The sequence below is a fragment of the Carassius auratus genome, unplaced genomic scaffold, assembly GCF_003368295.1.
Source record: "Carassius auratus strain Wakin unplaced genomic scaffold, ASM336829v1 scaf_tig00008860, whole genome shotgun sequence".
NCBI classification, from domain to species: Eukaryota; Metazoa; Chordata; class Actinopteri; order Cypriniformes; family Cyprinidae; genus Carassius; species Carassius auratus.
The window spans coordinates 234,168-261,928 of record NW_020523981.1 but is presented as its reverse complement, the minus strand read 5'-3'; the positions used below and the strand labels follow the sequence as shown (position 1 = coordinate 261,928).

The 27,761-nt window shown below is 36.9% G+C and overlaps 1 protein-coding gene across 1 annotated transcript; it reads right to left on the bottom strand.

The window, feature by feature from the left end:
* Positions 1-3,994: 3,994 nt before the first annotated feature.
* LOC113072340 (uncharacterized) lies at positions 3,995-26,462 on the bottom strand. The gene is made up of 20 exons (XM_026245363.1): positions 26,377-26,462; positions 25,993-26,289; positions 25,603-25,908; positions 25,175-25,498; positions 24,778-25,092; positions 16,279-16,590; positions 15,846-16,160; positions 15,444-15,767; positions 13,511-13,828; positions 13,158-13,433; positions 12,744-12,845; positions 12,356-12,399; positions 11,549-11,832; positions 7,249-7,358; positions 6,826-7,158; positions 5,964-6,281; positions 5,215-5,409; positions 5,028-5,123; positions 4,810-4,865; positions 3,995-4,711 (listed from the first exon to the last, which is right to left on the bottom strand). Exons 1-20 carry the CDS (start codon positions 26,417-26,419, stop codon positions 4,553-4,555), a joined length of 4,527 nt encoding a protein of 1,508 aa, XP_026101148.1. The 5' UTR covers positions 26,420-26,462; the 3' UTR covers positions 3,995-4,552.
* Positions 26,463-27,761: the final 1,299 nt, after the last annotated feature.

The following is a 27,761-nucleotide window of genomic DNA, read 5'->3' as shown; positions in this document are numbered from 1 at the left end:
GCCGCAGCGTAAAATATGTCACTTCCTGTTGCCAATAGGTGGCGCTATGACTATAACTGAATATGGGCATGTCAATCTGTTCAGGTTCGGAGTCTCATCAAACATGTGAAGTTTGGGGCAGATTGGACATTGTATGTGTGAGTTATAGCAACTTCATTTTTCATGGCGAATCATCGAAATTCGCCAGGCTGCCACGGACACGCCCTTCAACGAAAACTCAAGATCTTCGCAATTTAACATCGCAAAGGCCTTTAGATTAGGCATACCAAATTTGGTGTTGATTTGAAGAACTCTCTAGGAGGAGTTCGTTAAAATACAACACATGGAAATGACCAAAATTACAGAAAATATGCTCATAATATTAAAAATAACCGACTTCCTGTTGGGTTTAGAATTTCGCTCCAAGAGTCTTTTTTGTAGGTATTGGTGTGTTACATATGTGTGCCAATTTTCGTGCATGTACGTGAAACATAGCTGGAAGGCTGTTGATTTTCTTGGTATAGGTGGCGCTGTCAAGCCATTTTGCCACACCCTCTTCTGAATCCTATATCAGACGAAAATTTTCACCAGGTTTGACGCGTGTGCAAAGTTTCATGACTTTTTGAGCATGTTAAAGCCCTCAAAAATGCGATTCATTCGGGAGAAGAAGAAGAAGAAGAAGAATTAAAGCTGCAAGCAGCGATGAACGGGCCCTCGCACCCGGGCTCACCGCCATCGTGTGGCTTTAGTAAAAAGGTGAACTTTGAGAAATATGCATTTAAACTCATAAATATAAGTGCAATATATCAAAGTTTATTCCATATGTGTGCCAATCTTCATGTTGCCAGCAGGTGGCGCTATCGTTATAATGGAATATTGGCCTTCAGATGTGTTCAAGCCAGGACCCTTATCACACATGTGAAGTTTGGGCAAGATCGGACATTTTATGCCTGAGTTATAACATCTTTTATTCCCATGGCGAGACATCGAACTTCGTCATGGCGACATGGACATGCCTTTTAACAAAAATTCAAGATCTTCACAACTAAACATCACACAGGTCTTTAGATTAGACTGACCATAAAAAAGACATTGATGTCATAAAATTTCTAGGAGTAGTTTGTCACAGTGTAAAATATGTCACTTCCAGTTGCCAATAGGTGGCGCTATGACTATAACTGAATATTGGCATGTAGATCTGTTCAGGTGAAGAGTCTTAACAAAAATGTGAAGTTTGGGGCGGATTGGACATTGTATGTGTGAGTTATAGCACCATCATTTTTCACGGCGAATCATCGAAATTTGTCAGGCCGCCATGGACACGCCCTTTAACGAAACCTCAATTCCTTCGCAATTTAAAATGGCAAAGGGCTTTAGATTACACTGACCAAGTTTGGTGTTGATCTGAATAAATCTCTAGGAGGAGTTCGTTAAAATACAACCCCTGAAAATGACAAAAACAACACCAATTTTGCAGGGAAAATTAAAAATAACCGACTTCCTGTTGGGATTCGGATTTCGTACCAAGAGACTTTTTTGTAGCTATTGGTGTGTTACATATGTTTACCGATTTTCGTACATGTATATGACATGTAGCTCGAGGCGCACTCCATTGAAAATGTATAGGTGGCGCTATCGAGCCATTTTGCCACACCCAATGGAATATTAGCCTCCAGATGTGTTCAGGTCAGTACTCTTATCAAACATTTGAAGTTTGGGCAAGATCTGATATTTTATGACTGAGTTACAGCAACTTCTACTCCCATGGCGAGACATCGAACTTTGACATGGCGCCATGGACACGCCCTTTAACGAAAACTCAAGATCTTCTCAATTTAACATCGTACAGGCCTTTAGATTAGACTGACGACAAAAAAGACATTGATGTCAAAAATTTCTAGGAGTAGTTTGTCGCAGCGTAAAATATGTCACTTCCTGTTGCCAATAGGTGGCGCTATGACTATAACTGAATATGGTCGTGTCAAACTGTTCAGGACAGGAGTCTCATCCAACATGTGAAGTTTGGGGCAGATTGGTCATTGTATGTCTGAGTTATAGCAACTTCCTGTTTCATGGCGAATCATCGAAATTCGCCAGGCCGCCACACACAGGCCCTTCAACGAAAACTCAAAAGCTTCGCAATTTAACATCGCAAAGGCCTTTAGATTAGGCATACCAAATTTGGTGTTGATCTGAATTAATCTCTAGGAGGAGTTCGTTAAAATACAACGCATGGAAATGACAAAAATGACACAAAATTTGCTCATAATATTAGAAATAACCGACTTCCTGTTGGGTTTCGGATTTTGCTCCAAGACACTTTTTTGTAGGTATTGGAGTGTTACATGTGTATACCGATTTTCATACATGTACATGAAACGTAGCTCGAGGCGCACACCGTTGAACGTGTATAGGTGGCGCTGTTGAGCCATTTTGGCACACCCACTTCTGAAACCCATATCAGACGTAAATTTTCGCCAGTTCTGAGGTGTGTGCAAAGTTTCATGACTTTTCGAGCATGTTTAGGCCCTCAAAAATGCGATTCATCTTAGAGAAGAAGAATAATAATAATAATAATAATAATAATAATAAACGGAGCAATTCCAAGAGGGTCCTCACACCATCGGTGCTCGGGCCCTAATAATAATAATAATAATAATAATAAACGGAGCAATTCCAAGAGGGTCCTCTCACCATCGGTGCTCGGGCCCTAATAATAATAATAATAATAATAATAATAAACGGAGCAATTCCAAGAGGGTCCTCACACCATCGGTGCTCGGGCCCTAACTAGAACAGTGATATATGTATACTTGCTACATAAAGTATACTTAAAAATATACTTGAAATTAATGTAAGTATACATAATAAAATAAACTTAAAGTATACTACTATATGGTAAGGGTATACAGCATACAGATGCATGTACTTGCACTTATATATTTTTATAGTGGGGCAGCGTGCTAAGTCTCTTCAAACTGTTTCATTTATGGAAGAATGATAATAGAAAACCAAACGCTGAACAAAAAAAATAATAATAATAATTATTTATATTTTGAGCACTTTAAAGTTTAAAAACTAGAGAATCAGAGCATGAATCAAAGAGCTAAAGTCAAGTTATTTCACTAAATGAGTCTTTGTTATGTTAGAACTGTTTCATTGTTTCAACATTGTAATGCTTCACCGATAGCTAGGGGTTTGATGATCTCTGTGGATCCACACTGTAAAAAAATAAGTGTAATTTTAACTGTAAAATTTTGTAAAAACGCTACGGAAAAAAACTGATAATAGGTTAACAGTAAGTTCCCGTACTATATACAGGGAAAAACTGTAAAAGATCTAACAAAGCATTTAATGTAAATTTACAGTAAAATTCTGTTAATTATACAGCTTTTAGAAGTAGAAAATAGAACAAATCAATGTATAATTTACAGTCTAAAACTGTAAACTGATATTCCCAGAATTCCCTGCGTGATACTCCACGTTTGAAAGTATTTTGTTTAAATAATCATGTTTTTAAATAGTTCTTGTTATCAGTTATGTACATTTGAGCTTTATGTTACATCTTCTGTTGCTTAATGAAAGTTTTTTGCATTATTTAAGTATCACATGTGTTACCATGATGGTGTTTTGTGTTTCCATAAATGTGCACCTTCTATATGTTAATATATACTTCTGCTTGTGGTGAAGCTACTTGTGATGAGCTTTGATACTTTATGTGGCTTTCTCTTATACAGTACCATCTTTATTATTATGGTGGTTGTCAGTATTTTCAAGGTACAAAACAGATTTAATTTTGTGTGTTGTTGAATTTACTGGTTTATATTCACATTTTCTTGTTTGTAAATTACAGCTTTATATTGTAACATTAACAGTTTTTGACGTAAATGTGTTTACAGTTTTCTGTATTTTTACAAAATTATTCTGGCAACCACAGCTGCCAAAAAGTTTTTGTAAAAACAACAAGAAATTTTTTACAGTGCATGAACCAATGGTTTTTATCTAATCTCAGTTCAGTTTTATTCATGTACAGTTTAGGCATTTTAATAGCACATTTGTATAATAAAGCTAAGATTAGTAGTTAATCATCTCTGATTGGTCTGTTTAGCTGAGCTCTTCAAACAAAACAAACAAAAACAAGCCCCTCAATGTAATGACACAACACATATTATACAGAAATCTCACATTTAAAGGTATTCGATGATTTACTCATTTAATATATTTTACTTCCAACAGGATGTTTTAAAACTCAAACCTGTAAGTAAATGCGGATGTCATTCTCAGATACTCATCATAGCCAAAGAAATATTATTCCATATATATGTCATATTTAAGAGACAAAATAATAGTATTATCTTTATTTTAAGTGGACAACCAGATTTATAAACAACTTGACAAATATGTTTTCAATATCATTAGGAAGCTTTCTCCACTATCTGAATTCTTCACAATGTACTTTGTTTGCTATTTTATCTACAAATCATGGATATAAAAATATTACAAGTCCATCAGACTCCGAAATGTAAGAGTTTAACTGTTAATCGGCCTGGTGTGCATGAATGCTTCAGTCTTTCTAACTGCATGTCTCCTGTCCGTCTGAAGTCCTGTCTGGATGGTCTGTTGTCTGAAATATGACGGTGGAACAGGTGTCGTGTTCATCAAATACAGGAAGACCCAAACCAGAGCTGTCTGTGCAAATGATCACTTCATAATGACAGACAGTATGAGTGGCCTGAAGAGAGTCACCGGAGTAAAAACACACTTGACATAAGCAAAGATAAGACGAAAAGAATCCACAAAGAAGTGTTTAGATCAACACATGACACTCACTTCTTTATCGGACAGGTTATCAGCCAAGACATGAATGACGCCTCTCAGACGCACTCCTGTTTTGTGACACCAGATTGAGTTAAAATATATTAAAGGCCTTTAATTTGACAAGATGTGAACGTCCAGTTATGAAAATGCTATAGTTTGGCAAATGAAAAGTGATTAAATATCCTGCATAATTCAATATTTTGTGTATGAGAGAGTGAAGACAGTGTTACCTTCTTTATTTTGTCTGCATGATAAGTAAATGAACACTAAGAATCCAAACACCATCAATATCCCCATAACTGATGGCAAGATGAATGGTGTTAAACCTTGAAAAACAGACAAAAACATCCTATTTTTAATAAACTTAAGAAACAAATTCATTCAGTCGGACACTCTGAGCAACAGAATGTATCGCACCTGTATGTGTTTTTGGTGACACTTCATTAGCAGACGATGAGAAAAACATTAACACTGAAGGTGATGTGGATGATGATGAAGATGATGATGAAGCTGTGATGAGTCTGCTTGAGGCGGTATCTTCTGTCGCTGGTTTACTGGTGTGACATGAAGCTCTAGATGTTGTTGGTTTAGGTGACAAACTCTCTGATGTGTCTGAAGCACAAATAATCATTGGTTTAGTTTATGGTGTCACATTTACATAATCTTTAAATGATGACATCTGTAGAAGAAGTTCTAGCAGTTCCTATAGTTGACCCCTAGGGGGGTTCACATGCAGTTGTTGGGAAAACTGCTGGGCGGAAGAAAGTGGTGTTATTCTGTATGCAACGACCACACTGCAGTCCTGCCTTCAGCGTGATTCCTCATGCCAAGGTACCACAACATCCACATGATCTACATGACAGTCTGTAGTTCATGCATTTGTTGCAGATATGGTGGGAACAAGAATTACTTAATGCTTTTTGTATTTTCAATAGAAATAAATATACAAAGTTGCATTTTTACAGTCTAACATTGTGGCACAAGGTCGTGTGACTTGTGAACTTTCCCCTTGACTAAGCTGTTGTTAATGTCTGGGGTGTGTTGAAAATATAGCGCCTATAAGCAATCTTGTAGTTCTACACAAAGAACACATTTATTCTGTAAACTGATTTTACAAAGAGATTCTGTTCTTAAATAAAACACAAAACTTGCTGATGTCATCTTACCAGCAGAAATGGTCAGGTTTATCACTGAGATCCACTTGTTCTTGTGCTCTTGTTCTCTCTGTGCAGCTCCACACCAGTATATCCCAGAATCCTCTTCTGTCAGATCAGTGATGGTCACAGTAAAGACTCCTGCAGATTCATTATCACTCAGAGAGAAACGGCCATAACTCTTGATCTCTGATGAAGCTCTTAAAGCTGATTTCTCACAGACGGACGGGTCGCTTCCTTTGCAGATGAATTTGACAATGTTCTTCAGTTCACTTTTATAATGGCAGGAAATATTCAGATGCTGTCCAGTAAAACCAGACACTCGGGACACTAAATCAGAGCAACAGTGAGATAATTAAGCATCTCGAAATCTCATTATCACACACCAGTAATGTCCTCCATCCTCAGTCTCGGGCTGTTTTATCAAATATTGTACAAGTGTAATTCATGTCAGCTATTAGTTCTCTGCTCAGCACTAGCTGCTCTGCTCACAAACATGACCATGTAATAAAAGTGAAATGGTGCTGCAGTACAGCACCTGTACTTTTGAATTGCTAAATGTCAATAGATAATGCTCTTAACTCTTTACAAGCTGTTAAATGTAACTGGTTTCAACTCTGACATTTATTTATACATGTGACAGGAAGTGATGCGGGTCAGTATTATTGTTGGTGTCTCTGTGGTGTGAACTCTGGCTCTTCAGCATCTGTAGAGGATACTGTGGTTTCTGTTATCTCGCCTCACTATATCTTTCAGATAGACTTTAGAGTATACTAGATATGTTCATTTATTTATTCATTATTCACATACATTGCCAATGATGAAGTATTTCACACATACATATATACAGATATAAATATACATTCTGACTAACCATGTTTAATGTCCAGATGAATCTCTGTAAAGTCATCCAGGTTCCACCGCTCTGTCTCTACTCCACACCAGTACTGTCCTCGATCCTCTGTTCTCAGGTCAGTGATGGTGACGGTGAAGATGTGAGCTGTTGTGTCATCAGTCAGAGAGAATCTCTCGTCTCGAGCTGATGATCCAGATTCAACAACTTTGTCTTTATTCAGTATTGGACATTCTCCTCTGCAGAGATACTTCTCATATTCTTTATATCTAGACTCATATGGACACTTTATCTCAACTGTTCCTCTTTCATGTGCAGTGAAAGTCAAGATCTCACTCGTCTCACATGCCACGACTATAAAAACATAGAGAGAAACAGCTCAGTGCAAACATGGACCTGATTGAGAACAGACAGACTGTTAGAAAGACACAGAATAACTCTCACCTGACACGAGGAGCAGCAGGAGAAATATGAGTTGATCATCACAGATCTGGATCATTGTTTCATCTGTGTGCTGCTGCTGGTGTCTGTTAATGAAGAGCTCAAGCTCAAGATCTCTCTCTCTCTCTCTCTCTCTCTCTCTCTCTCTCTCTCTCTCATTTGCTCCTCCTCTCTATGATTTACACAGTATTTGCAGCATGAGCTCCCTCTATTGAGATCTTAGAATAGATTATGTGCTGCTTATTACACATAAACATGATTGAGTGAGTCTCTAATGATAAGAACTACAATATATTTAATCATAGCCGGGAGACATCAGGCATCATTCATATTGTACAGTTTGTAACCTCATATGTGACCGCCTGGTGTCAGTGTGATCTAATAATGTCATTATGGCCCACAATGAGAGGCATTATCCAATATGACTTTGACATACTAAAAAAAGGCACATTATTGATTCATTCAGCTGTTCTGGTAAAAATGACTTTTGGACCAAATATCGCTGTTAGATGATATCATGATCTCTGTCAGATATTACTGGGAGTTCACTTCTTTGCAATCCCTTCTCTCTTCTTACTCGCTCCTATCTACAGATGTTTCCTGCTATTGTTGGGTGTGAGTGTTTTAGTTTTCTCTCTTACTCCTCCCCTCCCTTTCCTTTTCCCTTGTTTTTCTCCCTCCTCCCATCTGTGCTTTCTCTCTCTGTTTTATGTCCAGTGTTCGCTGAATATACACTTACCTCAGTTAAATCATTGTTTTGGCTTATACTCAACACATGTGTAATCTATATCCTATTGGTTGAAAATACCCTTATTTTATCCTATATAAACTCAGTGTAAAACAATAAAAGATTTGAAGTGAAGGTATACTCAGATTTTGAGTCTGTTGAAAACTGAGAAAACTTGTGGTGGTGGCGATGTAGAACAGGACCATTTTAATACCTAATAATTTAACAATTGCTTTATGGACCCTTGTTTAATTCAGTCTGCGTGTGGTGTCAGAAATAAAGGGAAACAAAAATACCATTCATATTTTATCCCTAAATTAGGATCCAAGTTAAGATCTTCAGCAAATGTCCATATAATCATCTCAATTATGTACTCTTTAAAAGCCATTAAACTGACATTTGGAGAGTTTGATATTAAGGTAAAAAAAACTAATTTATTCCGATCTTGCAGATCATAACCTCATCTGGTTATGTTTCTTCTTCTTCTTCTTCTTCTTCTTCTTCTTCTTCTTCTTCTTCTTCTTCTTCTTCTTCTTCGTTGGTGTTTTATTTGCTGCTTAACCAGCTTCTAGCATTACCGGCACTGACTGGACTGGATTGAGGATCAAGATATATATATTTATATATATATATATTTATATATCATCATTGTCAGCTGATTTCCCCAATAAACGATAAGGCGATATCTCTCGTTGTTATATTTTACACACTGAAGTAATACATTTAACTGTTTCTTGCTTCCTCAGTTGGGTGCTTGCTGATTCTGTTTAGCCTAATGTACTGTTTAGTCCAGTATGTCCAATTCTAAGACGTGTAATGATATTTCCTTCTCTTTGATTCCAACATCAACTCTTTGTTGATTATTATACAAATGTCTACCTGTTTCATGGTCATCCCAGTATACCCTTCATATTGATTGTGTAAACAGTTATGTTCTAATGTATACTTTAGCTTCTGCTTAACAATATGCAGATATATTTGCTTTATTGTTAGAGTTTGTTTAGCCATAATATCCACCTTCCAGAAATGCAGTACCTTAACTTTCATTTCATACATCTTGCAGAATATTTCATTAATAAAATCCATCTTAACTGATGGCCTGCTATAGTTAATATTTTTAAGTGCTGAAAAACTATCAGATGCAGTGACAGTATTATGTATTTCTCTTCTATCCACCGGGTCAATAATATAGCCAGTAGCTCTGTAGCATATACTGATAAACGATTGGTTACTCTTTTCTTAATATTAAAATTCACACATTGGAATATATAATATATACAGGATCCTTGGATCCATCTGTAAATAACACCATTGACTGTGGGAGATGCTTCTCAAAATACTTCTGGACTATATACCACATCTGAAGTTGATAAGAATTGCCTTTCAGTTCCTGCAGTATACTAAGACTGCTCTTACTTCTGTGTTGGTCTGTGCTTTCCTTATGTCTGAATAAAAGAGTAAAAGAGTTTTACTTTCCAGGAAGTATGCTTTTCTTTCTGTGATCATTCATTCCATGCTATTATTGCTTGTGTCCATACTGAAGGAAGTTGTCCAGTATCCCAAATTTGGTTAAACAGATTTAATACTATTTCTTGTCAGTTATCTGTCATATCTGACATCTGTCTAATCAGAGTTTTATCATCAGTCATAGAAATTCTCTCTTCTGGGATCCATAAATCATTCTTTACTTCTGTCATGGTTGTACAATCACTGCCCAACTTTTTGCAAAAGCTTTTTGAACTGTTTTTCACAATTATACACACAACTGATGATGACACGTCCTCCTGTGAGAGCAGGCACAGGGTCAGCTGCATCACCCATGTGACCTGTCAATCAAAAATCACTTCCTCTTTTAATAAGTGCCTTATGATCAGATACTGAAGCAAACTTAAACATGCACAAATAAAGATAAAGACTCACACAGACAGGATTTGATCTCATTAAAAAAACACATTCTGAACACAAAATCTGTACATTCTTGGGCAGCCACATTTTTCCATTGTGCTTGCTTTTGTGTCTCTATCTTGTGCCCCTAAATAGTTTTTATAAAACAAACAGCTCCACCTCTTCCCTTCCTCTTTTTCTGACGCACTGTGATGAAATACAGTCCTGCTGTCAATGACTCTAGTTAAACCAAAGATACTGACCATGAGCATCTCCTGTCTGAAGCTTCTGCCACACAAATTAGCACACATTTACAGAGAAGAAATTGTCAGAAGAGCAGAAAATAAAAAGGATGCTTGCATCAATATGTGGCTTTAAATCAGTCTTTATATCTTTTCTCATAAGTCATGATGTCATTGTTAACAAACTGTTACCCAATAAAAAATAGAGGCATGTGCAGAGAACAAGTGAAAGTTCAAACTGCATTGTTAATTCTTTAACAGCAGAGGGCAGCAAACTTAAAGGTGTGGTATACAAAGTAAATCATTCGAGTCTAGTCCAACAACTGACTAGCTGAAGGTGATTATTTGGGTTAGTGTCCCTGTATGATTAATAACACTTTGAATATAAAACTCTTGATAAATGAAAAACACAAACCTGTATATAACAAGCACAAACACACAGATGATGAACTGTACAATAGACATGGTATGAACAAGGCACATGATTCACTCAGCCTATTAATATCCCATAACTGGCATGCCACCTAAACACAGTTTTATTTCATATGGTCCTTCTGCTCCAGATGAGTTAATAATAAATAGAATAACAGCTGCGGTACGTAAAATTCATTATAAAAATACAACTGTAATTTGTTCCTTTTCATTCCTGCGTCATTCCTGCGTTTTTATGCATCAGACGTTTCTAGATGCTTGTGAGTGCAAGGGTGTGTTGTGTGTGAACAACACAGAAAACCCCCGCTGTGGTGTCAGAAAAAGTGTCCAGTTGAGTTGTTTTCTTGCACATTTCCAGCAGATGCTCCTCTCTTGTGTTTTCTTAGTTCATCAACAGACTCTTATCTGTAATTTCACTGGGGTGTGACAAAATGACTAACTATAGTAATCTGACAAACATCTGAGAGTAAACAGAGAGAGCAGATCAAGTGTCACGTGTAAACAAGTGCTACTAGAGTTTCTCCTCACAATTATTAATTTCTTTCACATTTATGAGCGCACACAATGGTGGTTCATTACGTTCACTCTGAACATGTTCCACTAATCACAAACAAGCACAAAGTCATGCAATACTTCTTATTTTGAGTGGACTTTTGAAAGTACTTTTGATACTTTGCTTTACAATAAATGTTATTTGTATATATATATATATATATATATATATATATATATATATATATATATATATATATATATATATATATATTAGTTTCATAGTCGTGGAAATAAAGAAAAATCTTTGAATGAGAAGGTGTGTCCATATATATATATATATATATATATATATATAATTTCATATAATCTAATGAAATGCATTTTTAAGTATCACTGAAGAGTGACACTTCAGTAAGACTCACTATATGCATTCACATTTTACTGCACTTGTGACCAGATTCCATACTCTTTTAAAAATGAAGTTCTTAAAAAAAAAAGAACACCTTCTGAAACCTAGCTGAGCTAGTTGAGACTGACAGTGGTGTAATTACAGTAAACGTCCTCATTATTGAAGGTAACTTTAGCATTGCTGAGAGACTCTTCATGCTTCTGGAAATGGACCGAAGCGTACAGGAGCCCATCAGAGGGGTTTGTGGGTAACTGTACGGTAGAATACAGCATGTCGTTTGGATCAGACACGTCTGTGGGATGTGTGACAGTGGAGTATAATGCTGTTTCCTTAGTATCTGGGATTGAGCGCCTTCTGGCATCTTTGATATTCTCATAGTCACATGCTGCATGAGAGGCCTGGAAAAAGATTTAGAGAGGAATAAACTATATTCAGTACGAGGGCTGCGTGAATCATTCAAATACAAAGAAAATTGTAATATGATGAGACTATGAAATCACAAAGGCAGCGGTTTAATCAAATATATATATACCGTATATGCTGCATGTTTCAGAGTGAAGCACAGCACTGTCTTCATTTACACAAGCATTTACAATAACATTTAATATCCGTAACATCACAAAATTATTATTATTAAATAAGCATATTGATAATCACAATATTTTTTTTTACAAATTGTGCAGCCCTAAAACACTGACCCCCACATCCCACACCACAATTAGTCAGGATGTTAAGTATTAAGTTTTTGCTTTGCATTGCAAATGATCACACATTTACTAATGATTATTTTTGGCACTCCTGGTCAGTCACATGAAAACAAGTCTTATGTTCTGTAATTCATAAACGTGGTTCTAGTTCTGCTTCATGTGCAAATGAGAATCAACAAAATTTTCAATAAACAAGAAACTAAACAGCCCTCACCTCTCCACCGCTCATCCCCGTCCTGTCTGGGGAAGTGTGCTGATCTGCAGATTATAACCAGAGCACAAATGCTGATAACACAATTTACTTAATAGTTTTAATTTGCAACAATACAATAAAGCTGCCTTAAGAAGACATAATATGATCTGTTTAGTCAATCTGGATCTGAGTGTGCAGTATTAGAGTGTCTTCAGGGAGGCCGAGGTTGGAAAAAGTCAAATAATTAGTAACAGAAAAAAACTACAGGCCCATATTCCAAGAAATCAAATGAGAACTAGCTAAAATGTTGATGCTATTTAAAGTCAAAATGAAAGAGAGAAAGTAAAACAGAAGCAGGTCACACTAGGCCAGTAGACCGTTAAATCATGTGTGTGTTTGCGATTGTCACCTCGTGTCTTGATATATCCTAATTTGTATAATAACAGGACAGACGCTCCCATCAGCAGCAGAGTCACAGAAACACAAGAGATGGTGATTCTGCCAGTAACACCTGGAAAACAGCTGCCAGTATTACCAGTAAAGAAACCACAGTATGTGCAATAAACCACATTTTACATAACACTCAAACAGCCATACATTAGCATTTAGTGGAGTTTTAATTTTGATATAATGCAATATAATTTGCATCTGCAAATTTCCTAAAATCTATTTGTGGCTGCTCAGTTCTTTCACTTCTGCTTTCATAACCTGAGGAAATCACAAACTACTCATGCTTCACGTTCAGATACCTAATCTCTAAATCTACCACTGTCTGTGAGGTCAAGAAAATTAGTGATAATAATTGGGTAAAAGTAAAACTTACTTTTGTTGACTTCAAGATTGACTTTAATGATGATGTGAGCACCACACCAGTATGTCCCAGAATCCTCTTCTCTCAGATCAGTGATGTTCACAGTAAAGACTCCAGTAGATGCTTCATCACTGAAAGAGAATCGATCATCTCTGATCGTCTCCAATGAAACTCCATCCTTCACACACATGGAGGCTTCATGTGCTTTACAGAAGCGTTTCTGATCTTCATCATGATGTTTGCACTGGATTGACACGTCGTCTCCTTCATACTTAGTCAAGTTCAGCTCTGGAAATGTTTACAGACACAAGAACATCAATTCACAGCCGTAGTTTCACATATTCAGATGCAGAAACCTTCCTCACCCTCGTTCATGATGACGATCAGATGAGTGTAAAGATAATTGAGCTCTGTTTCTAATGTCACTGCACACCAGTATTTCCCAGCATCCTCTGCTGTCAGTCCAGTGATGGTCCCAGTGAAGACACCTGCAGTGACGTCATCATTCAGAGGCAATCTGCCAGTCTTGGTCTCTTTCTCTTCTCTCACAGTCTCACTGAGAGGATTTCTGTCTCTAGTGGAGCACTTCCCCTTACAGAGAGACTTTGGCTTTGATTTATAGATTGAATCATAAGGACAGATGATCTCAGCTGATTCTCCTTCATGTCTCACTACTGGAGCCACTAAAAACAATCAAACACAGACATTTAACTCAGATGATTCTGAATAAACTGTAGTAACCAGTGACAAACACAGTGCCTGGATTGCTAGTTGGTATGTAATGATGGCTATAGTAAGGGCAAAATTAAGAAAGAGAAAACCAAATAATATTATTACAACCCAAAATGAAAACTCAGAGATTTGCTGGGAAGAAACAATACAACGTATAACACTGATGAGACCAAACAATGCACAGAATAAACTCAGGGCTTAAATACATATTGATCAAACAAGGAATAACTGAACAGGTGTGGATAGTAATTAACAATCAAGGAAACTATAGGAAACCATGGAGCAGGCAAAGGACGGGAACCAGGGTGGCATGACCGAGGCAACAGACTTGGAGGAGCCCGGAGCAGTCCGAGACGGGCACCCAGAGTCCAGTCAGGAAGGAGGTCCATGGTGGAGTCGAGGGAGGGAGGAACCAAAGTGGGGATTTGGCTGATGACACCAGGGGGTCAACTGATGGAGAAGTAGAAACCCTGGTGAAACTGGAGACCGGAAGCTTGGCAGACCAGGACAAAGCTGGTGCGACTGAGGACCTAGGTGGAGCTAGAGGGACGGATGAGCGCAACAGAGCCAGAGGGATTGAGGGACAAGATGAAGTCAAAGACTGTGGCGGGCGCTGGTTGACGACAAACCAAGTTGGAACTGGAGGAATGAGGGAGCCTGTCAGAGACCAAGGACTGACGGACTCTGGTGGAGCTGAAGGAGCATGGAGCCAGTGGAGGAGCTAAAGGGTTGGAGCTGGAGTCCATGCTTCACAAGGATTCCCATGGCATCCGATGATAGGCTTTGTTGTATCCTCTTGTGCAGGCTCATTTTAGTGATGCAGGGCAGATGGTGAAACTAATCTATTGTTCTCCAGCACTCACATAAGCAGCGAAGCTCCCTCGAGGATCTTCCCTGGACAGCTTAGCCTTTGCCAGGGTGTTAAGTTCAACAAAAAATTTAATTTGCATAGGCAGCTGTCCGGGTTGTGAGTCAGGTATGCTAGATCTAAACAATCCCTTGTGTGGTCCTCAAGGAAGCGATCGCCCTGCTTGAGCAGCAAGAGACATACAGCAGGAAGGTCCTTAGTAAAAAGGGGGAGAAATGCTGCAACAAAAAATCTTGTCTAGGTCTGTCCTTCTGTCACAGAATGGTGGCTGTAATAAGCATGCAATAAAGATTATAGTCCACAATGAAAAAAAAGGAATTGCTGGAGAAAAACACAACGACATATAACACTGACAAGACTGAACAATGAACAGGAGTGACACAGGGCTTAAATACACATGGAGCAAAAAAATGGAACAGATGTGGGGACTAGTTAACAACCAAGGAAACAGACAGTAAACACAGGGAAAACAAAACCAACACATAATTCACGACACTAGTCACTATTTTCATGTGGGCAATTTCATGTCCTTGTACAGCTGTACCGAATTATTATTATTATTATTAATTATGTACTATATTTCTAGATATTGATTACGGAAAGTAATTTGCCTGTGACTAAAAATAAAAATTAACAATCAAATAAACAAATACAAAAAATAATTAGTGAATAAAAGTGAAACATCTGAAAGGACTCACTGATGAGGTTGAGCTGAATTTGAGTGTTCAGGGAGATGAAAGTCAGATCTGTGTCTCTGGTTTCTGCTCCACACCAGTAAACTCCAGCATCTCTCACACTCACATTACTGATGCTCACTGTAACAACTCTCTCTTCATTTCTCTCTGATGAACCACTCATTTCTGTCACTTTAGATGAGACGATGCTTTGGCAGATGTGATTATAAGTGTGATTATCATCCTCTTTGCAGAAATGAACTTCGTGCTCCTCCAGGATCTGACAGGTGAAGTTAACTTCTTTACCAATATGAACAGATTCAGTCACACTCTTTGGATATGTTTCATCTATAAACCAAAAGAAATCACACACAAATCAGAGCAAATATTTTAAATATGCAAGACAAAGTATCTGAGGTTGCTCACCGTGTCTGACGCTCAGCTGTATCTCAGTGAAGCTCTCAGTATAGTCAGATACTTTCACTCCACACCTGTATGTTCCTTCATCTGCAGCTTTCAGCTCTCTAAAAAACACCATCAAGACTCCTGCTCTGGTGTCGTCATATAAAGAAACATCTCCATTCTCCATCCATTCACCCTGAACTCCTGGATTCTTCCTCTCTGAACATCCGTCTGATTCTTTACAGATGTATTTTGGGTTGGTTTTGTATTGAGGATGTTCACACTTGATCATCAAACGTCCTCCTGAGGAGCCGCTTACTCTAGACACGCCCACTTTAGCTATCAATCAGAAGTTTCATTCATTTAAAATACACCTTATTAACTCAACACCAAACTCACTGTGACTCTGCATATAAATGTTTGACAGCTACATTGTGAAACATCTGAAAGGACTCACTGATGAGGTTGAGCTGAATTTGAGTGTTCAGGGAGATGAAAGTCAGATCTGTGTCTCTGGTTTCTGCTCCACACCAGTAAACTCCAGCATCTCTCACACTCACATTACTGATGCTCACTGTAACAACTCTCTCTTCATTTCTCTCTGATGAACCACTCATTTCTGTCACTTTAGATGAACTGATGCTTTGACAGATGTGATTATCATCCTCTTTGCAGAAATGAACTTTATGTTGCTCTGGGATCTGACAGGTGATGTTGACTTCTCCACCAAGATACACAGAGTCAGTCACATTCTTTGGATATTTTGCATCTGTTAACCAAAATAAATGACAGTAAATTCATAACAGATTTTTCATATATGCAAGATTTGACAGAGCCAAAATTCAAGATGGCAACTTGTTTATAGACATGTTTGCCAGTCTTTCTCTTTTTCTTCTTTCATTTCTTTAATACAAGTGTTTGACTAATTTTAGTCAATCTATTGTATTTTTGTTTTGGTATTTTATTCTTAAATACTGTCTTTAAAAATGATCTTATTTTACATGAACACTTGTATCTGACAAATGTACCAGCGCTCCGGCAGTGGCCTCGGAAGCCCGACCTGTGTACTGGCTACAGTAAATTGGAAATATCCACCCCAGTCCAGACGTCCAACTTCAAATGCCAGATGAATATAAACAAACTGACTTTGGTTTCTTCATCCAAATGTGCCCAGTCTGATTAACAAAATGTATTCATTAAGAGTTTAGGGTTATATGACTGATTATTTAAACATTTTATTGAACAAGCAATTTTACACAATAATTATAACACTGGTTTGATTGTTGTATCATGCATGTTAGATGCTAACCTTGCCTTGGATTATTTTTTTATTTTTTATTTTTTAATCTTTTTGTCATTATCATGCTCTATTTAAACGATTTAGGATGAGTGGTAAAAATAATCCTTGGTTTAACGATACAATTTCTACTTTTTTTGGACAGAGGAATGCTGCTTGGGCTAAAGCTAAGAAAACAAAGGATTCTCTAGATTGGATCACCTACAAAACACTATTAAATAAATGCACAAAATTAATAAAACATTTCAAAATGTGATTATCATCTTTCTATAATAAATGAAAATGTAACTAACCCTACAAAGTTCTGCAAATTAGTCAAATCCAATTTGGCACCAAGCTCATCAATCAACTTTCCTGATTATCTAAATGTTAACCATTCTGTAGTAAAGAGTGCAGATATCTTTACTATTAATTTATGCCTATTGTTTTTTTCATCTTACTCTAGTAATTTAGCTGACTGTGCTCTTGTGGAAGGATTACATCCTGTTCAACATTGTCCCTCACAGTTGTTGAATTTTCTGCTGCACAGGTCTTTAAAGCTTTAGTGAAATTTGGTATAAAAAATCGTCATGAATCAATAGAATCGAGCCCTACTTTTTAAGATTTGGCAGCTCTTATATGTCTATATATAATTTTCTGAAAACATGGAAATCAGCAACAGTCATCCTTTTATGAAAGAGTGGATATCCTTCAAATCCCAATAATTTTATCTCACATCTACCAGTTTTAGCTAAAGTATTGATTATATCATTGATATAATTTTCTTAAAGTGTCCCTATTATGCCATTTTTAAGGTTGCTAATATTGTATATGAGTCTGCTAAAACAGGTTTACATGTATGCAAGGTCAAAAAACATGTTAGTTTTCTCAGATCTCTAAATAATTCATAAACGACTATGGGAAGCAGTTCATGGGGCAACTGTGGCCTAATGGTTAGAGACTTGGCTCTGCTCTCTTCCTCCCTCAATACCCATGACTGAAGTGCCCTTGAGCAAGGCACTGAACCCCGGGCTCCCCGGGTGCTGGATATATAGCTTCCCACTGCTGTGTGTGTGTGTGTGTGTGTGTGTGTTCACTGCTCCAGGTGTGTGTTGACTTCTCACTGCTGTATGTGTGGACTTGGATGGGTTAAATGCAGAGCACCAATTCCGAGTATGCGTGACCATACTTGGCAAATGTCATTACTTTCACTTTCAAAGAATCAGTCTCTCTAAACCCCTCCTTCAAGTGAGCCCTCACTGTTGGAAACAAAATGCTCATTGTCATGACAGCCCTAGAGATTTGACAAAACATAGAAAAGACAGTATCAATTGCAGCTTACCAGCTGATGATGAAACGTTTGAACTGATCAATGAGAGAACGATTCACAAGCAGGACATTCCTCAGTGTCAAGTGTTGACAAGTTTTAGGTAATTATGAGATGTGATCAAACAAATTTAGTCTCACAGCATGTTTCTTCGTAATGTAGAGCCGTAATAGAATAAGACTCAAATTCCTGACGACTCGTTTAGGCAACTGTAAGCTGACTATTTTATTTTTAATTATTTCCCGACTGACAATAACTTTATTTATTGTGAACTGTTGGCTTCACAACTTTGCAGATAGTTAATATTCACATACAGCTACATGGCACACTGCATGAAAGGTAATAGTTGAAAAGGCATAATGTAAAAAGCAGGGTAAAGGATCAGTTTAAGCTCATTTTCTATCTTTATCAATGATTTAGGTCTTGGAATAAATTTAGTTAAAATGAATTTGTATGCTGACGACACAAATATATATGCAACAGCATCTTCTTTCAATCAAGAAAGCACTACAGAGTGAATTTCAACTAATGCAGCATTCACTGCTACAGCTGAAAATTTTTGACCTTGTATGGTATATTCATAGAAAAAGTTTGCATAAACGTTTAGGTATCTAGGGCCCTATTTTAACGATCTAAACGTAAAGTGTAAAGCGCACGGCGCAGGTGCACTCAGGGCGTGTCCAAATCCACTTTTGCTATAATCTGGAAAAATGGTCCGTGCGCCAGTGCGCATTTTTGGAATGGGTTGGCCCTGTTCTCTTAATGGGTGTAACGTTCAAATACACCAATCAGTGTGCCATCTCTCATGCACTCGCGCCATGGTGGAATTTGTTGGCGGAAAAAGCTGAACGCTTCTCAATTGAAGAAACCAATCTGCTTGTGTGCATATATATATATATATATATATCTGTGTACTGGCACGATTGTTCAAATACTTAGCCGATTTCTTTCATCATTATAAGTAGCAATAGGCTGGATTGCAAATAGGTAGCCTAATTCACTATACATCACTACATTATAATATATATGTAGCCTACACAATAATATTATTTTACACTGTAATCCTTTTGTTTTCAATATGTTGTATGTTTGTGTGATGCACATCCCTGTGTGTAATAAGCAAAGTCAGGGGCGCTGCCAGGAATTCTGGGCCCCATGACAAAAACATCTAATTGGGCCCCCTCTTTGCAGATGTTGTCACCACATCTCTTACTGTCCCATCAAAAGCTTTACATAACTCTAATCAAAGGCTTGCAACTGTCTTGCTGCTTGTAGCTCAATACTACACAGCAAAATCCCCAGTGTTAATTTAACACTCCCCAGTGTTAATTTAACACTCTGAGTGTGGACTCATATAAACACTGAAGCAGTGTTAAAAGTAACACTGAAGCAGAGTTGAAGTTAATGAGATAATTAAGAAGTTAATTGAGTTATGATTGACCATTATTGAAGACACCTGATGTTAACAAGCAGAATCAACAAATGAGAAAATCACAATTTGTGTGTCACCATTATAGTAGTCAGTGTTTGCTTTAGTTGTGATCTTGGCTTGTAACTTTTTAATTTTCAGATCTGTGTGTCAAGCCAAGAGTAAAAATCATCAGGTGGTGATAATTATGTTTTAATGTAATTGTTGCTTGACATTAATCACTGAACTCATTTACAGGGTATTCTCTTATTTTCGCTCATTATTGATTGTAACAGCTTTGATTCCACAATGAAAGAGTCTGTATTTTCTATACATATTGTAAGTGTCTCTGGTGATTCTGATTTTATTTTTATTTTTTTATTTTTTTATTGAAGATTTTTAATTTTAGGCACACACAGATAACAAAAATCAGCATATGAATCTCAACAATGGTGACAAACAGCATATTCAGATAAACAGATCCATTCTGAACATCACAAAACTAGATACTAAAAATGCTCCTAATTTATTCATGCCGCAATGCATGATGGGAGCCATGGATGAGTTTTTATTGGCTACAAGATGCTTTTTTGATGGTCACCGTTGTTATGATGCTCACGCTGATTATTGATGTTTGTGTGTCTAAACTAAACAACTCTTTCTTTATGTAGAACTAACTTTTAAAAACATGTCATATTATGGCAAAAAACGCTGGATCACTTTTTTTATCCACCTAATTTATGTACACAGTAAAGAAACCTGAACTCAGCCATTCAGGTCACTCCATGACAATCAGTCCAAACCACAATCAAAGCCATAAGATCGCCTTGGCTCTGGTCTGTCTGTCTGTTTCAACTCAGTTACCACAGCCACACAAAATAAAGTTAATAACTGAAGGTTCAAGATCCCAACTAAAACAAACACTGACCACTATAATGGTGACACACAAATTGTGATTTTCTCGTTTGGTGATTCTGCTTGTTAACATCAGGTGTCTTCAATAATGGTCAACCATAACTCAATTAACTTCTTAATTATCTCTGAATTAACTCTGCTTCAGTGTTACTTTTAACACTGCCTCAATTTTTATATGTGTCCACACTCAGAGTGTTAAATTAACACTGGGGATTTTGCTGCGTAGTACTACCACAATATTTACTGCTGGTGATTGTTAAATGCAAGTCTGCATTAAGTATGCAGTTCACCATTTGATGCAAGATCAAAAGTCACCATAAAAATGTCCTAAAAGCAACACTATATAACATTTTTTACCTTAAAATTATGTTTCCAAAATCGTTTCAGTGGCTCATCAATTCGTAATTCGCAAGGCACGTATGCCTCTCTGGAATGATGCTGAGTCATTAACACAGTGGTAGCTAATTTATAAGTAGTTTTCAAAATTAAAATAATCATTAATTCTTCTCTCTTTAGACCAAATCAAATTTGAATCAAGGAATACATTTGGAAAATCTTGAATAAATTATGACAATTTTCTTATATATATATATATATATATATACACATGTGTGTGTGTGTCAGTATATATATATATATATATATATATATATATATATATATATATATATATATATATATATATATATTAGTGCTGTCAAAATTAGCGCGTTAACGCATTCGATTAATTTGAAATATTTAACGCGTTAAAAAAAAATAACGCAATTAACGCGGTTGCTGTTTTTTTTTTTTTTCGGTTGTGGCCTATGTGTGTTCAACGTGCAAAGAAATATGGATAAGACCAAGGAAGGACTTTTAGACGGAAAGTTTCAGTATAAAACTCTGCCGGATTACTCTTCAGTCTGCCACAAGAAACATTACTCTTCATTCAGTCTGCCACAAGAAACAGCAACATTAAAATCATGAACTCAAATGTCATTGTTAAAAAAAAAAAAAAAAAAAAAAAAAAAAACAATGACTGTTGTAACAGTGCGTAAATCAGACCTTTCTGTAACGCTAACGTTAATAAGCTTAAACGAAAATAACGAAATAATTGTGTAGCGGAGTATTTTTTGTACACAGTGCCGCGAACTGTCAATCACTCCTGTACGCGTGCATCACTGTCCTCCTTGAGTCTGACCTGCAGATATATCATTCAGACTTGGTGAGGTGTCAGTCAGCGAATCATCTGATTCTGGTCTTGTTCTTGCAGTAATCAGAGTCTGAAGCCAAGAAAACATATTAAATGTTGTTGTTAACTGTATTTGATTTTTAACCGAACCGAGTGTGGTGTACACTCATAACGAGTTTCACACACCTTCTCCGGCCACGTTGAGTTGTTGACACTTAACAGTGGGAAAAGCGACACATGCGCTATTCACTTGTATAACTTAAGGGTGAATGGGTATTGTAGTTACTGCTCTGGGTGGGATGAATTAGGAAGCTTGCATTGTGAAGGGCGCTCTGAAAATCGGCAGTGCAGGTAAACGATTAAAACCTCTATTAAAACAGATGTCCAAATGAGCGTACCTATACGCTAAAAGCACGTTCTGGGCGCACGGAGAGGTGGCGGTACGTTCAAGAGCTATATTTGGAAGTGGCGGTACTGAGTACTGGTGAATACCGGCCCACTTAAAGCACTGGCAATGACTATACTTTGGAATTTTTTTGCAGTCCACTTAGAATTCAACATGGAAATCATTTTTGTTTTTTATTGGCATTGATTGTTTTGAAATTCAAATGGTACTTACATGCCTGTGTTTTTATTTCTGTAATAAATATGGCTTTCAAGCCAACAGTTAAAAAATTGTGCGATTAATTAGTTAATTTTTTTTAATCGATTGACAGCACTAAATATATATATATATAGTGCTATAAATATATAATATATATATATAGTGCATTAGAAAAGTGGCTCATCTCATGTTTCCAAAATACATCACAAAGTGCTTGAAAAAGCTATACAATCAAACCTACATTTATTCAGACACCTTCAACATTTCCCACATTATTACAGTTTTGCTATATATATCAAAAATTATACCTGGTGTCTTGACTGTTAAAACTACAAAGTAATTAATTCAAGAGCAGTGAGTGATTTTCGTTTATTTTCTTGGATTAACATTACAGCAGCCAGTAGCTAAATTAGGCGCGGTCACTTTAAGAGACGATGAATGCATCCAATATAATACACATCCCATTTTTTTCCCCTCAACTGTTTACTTTCACTTTAGAAATAACGGACAGTTTTTTCAAGCATAATTTCCAAGGTGGATATTTTGACATATTTTTTATGTATTTGTCGGCACAAGAGCAAAAATAAGCAAATTCGATGTTCAAGTGTTTTGGAGACGCCTTTATCTGCGTGAGTCCTGAATACCAGAACACCGCGGTACTGAATTGGGCTCTTTCACATCTTTTTGTTTTTTCAAACTGCCATTTGTATTTGTTCAGGTGCCGTGGGACTTCGAGGAGAACTTAGCAGAAGAGAAGTTTCTCTGTTCAGCTTTTCCGCGTCTTGTGTTTGGATGCTTTAATGTTTAAAATCGACAAGAAGTAAAAACGTGAAAAAGATAAGCTTTCGTGGCGATGCGCAGCAGTTTGTCCGTCAACTGTCCTGAGCATCTTTTTAGGCTGGCCTCAGCCAGTCAGTTATATAAATATCAAGGTGAAAGTCATCATAGCTTGCTTAGTATAGACCCAGCTCCCAACCCAACTTTGAGAATAGATTAACGGCGATATTTTTTTTATCGCCCGATAAGAGTCTCGCGTAATGCAGCATGTTAACGCCGATAACGGCCCACCACTAATTATATAGTATATACATATATTAAAGAAGCACAATAAGACATACAAAAGAGATACAAATTAAACTAATTTTTCAGATACTGTAGGTTTAACTTAACATGTATACATTTATTTAACGTATTTTGTTGGTTAAAATGAATGACAGGTATTTAATTTGGAATTTGGAACTTAATCCATAATGTACTGTATTTACATGAGATTCTATATGCAATAAGCATTTGGACTGTTGTGTGTGTATTTGAGCGCTGAGAACGGATCACGCGCTGTATGTAAGAACTGAGGAAGTGGAGCGCGTGGAGTTCTATCAGCGTGATTCCGCCTATGCCGCCTTCATTAATTTTAAAGTTAATCATCAACGAATTGTGGCTTACGGGAAAAACGGGACGTCTGGTCACCTCATCCCTACCCCTTCGGGTGCTGAGGCCATTGTTTCAGATCCCTAGTTCACGTTTAATTAGTATATCCATCCACTCCGGCTGTTATACTGACTAGATATCCAAACAGCCCTTATCCGTTCGCAATCCAAAGACAGGGACGCACATTTTGAAAGACAAATAGCCTATAGGATAAATTTTGAATGCCCAATAGTCCTCAAATAACACTAGGCTATAGTCCAGTCTTGTCTAGTTAAAAAAAAAAAAAAAAACACTGCATAAATTTTGTCATAATTTCCACATCAGATATTATTTTTAGCTCACTCTCTCGTCTTAGTCACATAAAAAATGTTCGTTAACGAATATGTGCATTTTTTGTCAACTATGACTAGATACCGACTGTATGGGTCTGTCACATGATTAAGGAACGCCTCGATCTGAAAGACTCATGGGATGAACTAATCAATTCTCTTTCAGGCTCGAACTGTATTGGTAGCGTATGGGTCTGTCACGTGATTAAGGAACGACTTGAACCCGGAGACTTGTCAGACAAGAGGTGACGTGAGCTAATCACAGACTGAAGACCCAGGTAAACAATGAATTAATTTTTTCTGTATCTTATAGCATTTTAGTTTTGTATTGTTTGTAGTGTGATCAACGTTTGCGTAAGTACTAGATGTGTTGGGGAAGTAACACATAACATTTTAATTACATTTTGCTAAAATGAACGAAATGACTCAAAAAAAGATTCATTCATTTTGCTGAACGTGACTCAAAAGATAAAAGATAGCATGTTTTCTGTTCCTCACCGTTTCTGACGCTCAGCTGTATCTCAGTGAAGCTCTCAGTATAGTCAGATACTTTCACTCCACACCTGTATGTTCCTTCATCTGCAGCTTTCAGCTCTCTAAAAAACACCATCAAGACTCCTGCTCTGGTGTCGTCATATAAAGAAACATCTCCATTCTCCATCCATTCACCCTGAACTCCTGGATTCTTCCTCTCTGAACATCCGTCTGATTCTTTACAGATGTATTTTGGGTTGGTTTTGTATTGAGGATGTTCACACTTGATCATCAAACGTCCTCCTGAGAAGCCGTTCACTCTAGACACGCCCACTTTAGCTGTCAATCACAAATGTCATTAAATCAAATACAGACTTTTAGAAACTTTAAAACCAGATTAGATTGAGTTTGTTTTACTTACAAGTAATATCCAGATGAACAGTGTTTATGATGGAGTAACTGTACGGGTAACTGTAGTCCCAAACTCCACATAAATAAACTCCTCCATCATCTGGTGTCACAGCAGTGATTTTCACACTGAAGATGTTTTTATGTTCTTCATCAGAAACAGTCAATCTTTCTTTTTGATCCCATGTGTTAGAAGTGGAGATCACCTCCTCAATTATGTAATTTCTTGTTTTTAATATGATTTTTCTATTCCTTTGATACCATAAATATTCACATCTGAAATCAGCAGTTTCTCCACTTTTTACTCTTAATATCTTTGATGCTCCACAACATGAATCTGTCAACATTCAAGCTTTTATGTGATCTGGGAGAACTACATATAAATATGAATATGAATCAAAGAAAACACTGAAAATCTGATTGATAGTTTATATTACTCACTCAAAATATGCAGATGAACAGTATTAATAATGTAGTAACTGTACGAGTCTCTGTTGATCCAAACTCCACATAAATAAACTCCTCCATCATCTGGTGTCACAGCAGTGATCCTCACACTGAAGATGTTTTTATGTTTGTCATCAGAAATACTGAGTCTTTCTTCTTCATTCCATGGGTCAATGGAGTTTTGTCGTTCTTTGAATATGACTTTTGCATCATTAATATGATTCTGTGAATATTCACAGCTGAAGGTGGCAGTTTCTCCACTCTTTACCACTACTTTCTTCGACACCACACAGCATGAATCTGTCATCCAAATAATTAAGAAATATAGTTTACAATGATGTACCTTTAAAAAGAGTAGTTTGATTGCACACTTGAATTGCTTACCTTTTTTCACATTCAAAGTTATATCTATATACCACTTGTCAAGAACCCTAATTCTATATTTCCCAGCATCCTGTGTGTTCAGTTCTCTAATGAATATCACAAGCTTTCCATATTTGCTGCAAAAAAGAATGAATCTTCCTTCACTCGTCCATTTACTGTGTTTCTTGTAATGTATTATGGTTCTCCATGGATCATGTTTAATCATATATTTATCAGAGTCACTGAACCAAAGTTGCCCAGAATCCACCAGAACACTTCCTCCAGAATATCCCGTGACGCTAAAGCATCTCACTGCAGCTGTCAATCAGATTGATACTGTGATCAGAAAGATGATGAACAGAAAACAGCATCATTACTGCAGTGATGAAAGAGAATAGCTCTGACCTGAGATCAGGTAGAAAGTGAGGAAGATGAGGAGGATCTTCATTGTGAGTTGAGTTCAGTCTTCTTTCCGCTGAATGATCTCTGTGTGAATCTATCTGTCTCTACATCTGTCTGCTTTAGTTACTTCCTCTTTATTCAGCTCTTTATCAGTAATGAGCAGCTTTACTGGCTCCTCCCACCATCAGCACTGACTGAATATCACATTAATCACACTGAAAGAGCGACTCCTAGTGGATACGACAGAGTATGTAAGACAGTTCTGTTCTGCTGTAACTGTCAAATTCATTTGTGTATGAGAGCGTCATACAAAAGATAAAAAATAAAATAAAATAAAATAAAAAATAAGCTAAATTCATGGTGAAATAGGGTTGCATGCATTAAATAAAATCTCAGAAAAACAGAACACACTGAGAATCTCACACTAGAAGAGTGTAGGGGACTGTCTTTTAAATCCTTTCACCACTTTACGACCTCCTGTTATCCTAGCTTACAAGAATGAACTGAAGTACATTGAAATATCAGACGTTGTGCTTCCATCCTCAACCAAGTTTTGTGCTGTCTAGGTGTGCATGCATAAGATTTATGATTATTGAAAATGTAAATAAATGATCAATGTGGGATAGCTATAGACACAAAGCAACTGATTAAGGGCTTAACACATTCAAATAAGACAGTTTTTTATATAGTCTTCAAGTCTTCATTTATGTGACAATACTGTGGCAAATTCATGAGCCTCAGACTGACTGTTAGTTGTGTCACTGATGTATAAAATAACTTTTGTCCCTACACTTTGTGATCTGTATTTCAAGTTTTCTGAAGCCAAAAAAAAAAAAAAAGGTTTGGTGTGATCAAGCTCAAATTTATGAGATTTTCTCAGTTCTCGGTATGAGACAATTCACCAGTGCACTTTCTTTTCAGTCAGGTTGACGTATAAAGAGAGAGGAGTAGAATAAACTACTGTACATATAACACCATTGAGCTGCATGTGTATCGTCATCATGGATCATCCCAACTAATGTTAAAAGGATATTCACCCAAAAATGAAAATTCGGTCACCATTTATTAACCCTAAAGTTGTTCCAAACCTGTATGAATTTCTTTCTTCTGTTGAACACAAAACACATTCTTTTTTAAAGACATCAGTAGGCAAACTGTTGATGGTAGCCAATGACTACCACAGTACTGAAGAACTATTCAGTGTACTATTCAGTCAACAACTATTCAGTGGGGATGAGAAACGGTTTGGTTATCCACATTCTTCAAAATATCATCTTGTGTTCAGCAGAAATAAATTGACTTTTTAATTCAAAACCGTTTAAAAAACAACTGCATGCTTTGATAGAGACCTTTTGTGTTTAGAGAGCTACTATGAATGCAGAACAACA

What these genes read in the sequence shown, in the direction of transcription:
- LOC113072340 (XM_026245363.1), bottom strand. Translation starts at nt 26,419, where the DNA reads ATGAAGATCCTCCTCATCTTCCTCACTTTCTACCTGATCTCAG. An exon ending in CAATCTTGAAGTCAACAAAA is followed by an intron (nt 12,846 to 13,157) that starts GTAAGTTTTACT and finishes GCTGTTTTCCAG; the next exon opens with GTGTTACTGGCAGAATCACC. An exon ending in TCATCTGGACATTAAACATG is followed by an intron (nt 6,282 to 6,825) that starts GTTAGTCAGAAT and finishes GCTCTGATTTAG; the next exon opens with TGTCCCGAGTGTCTGGTTTT.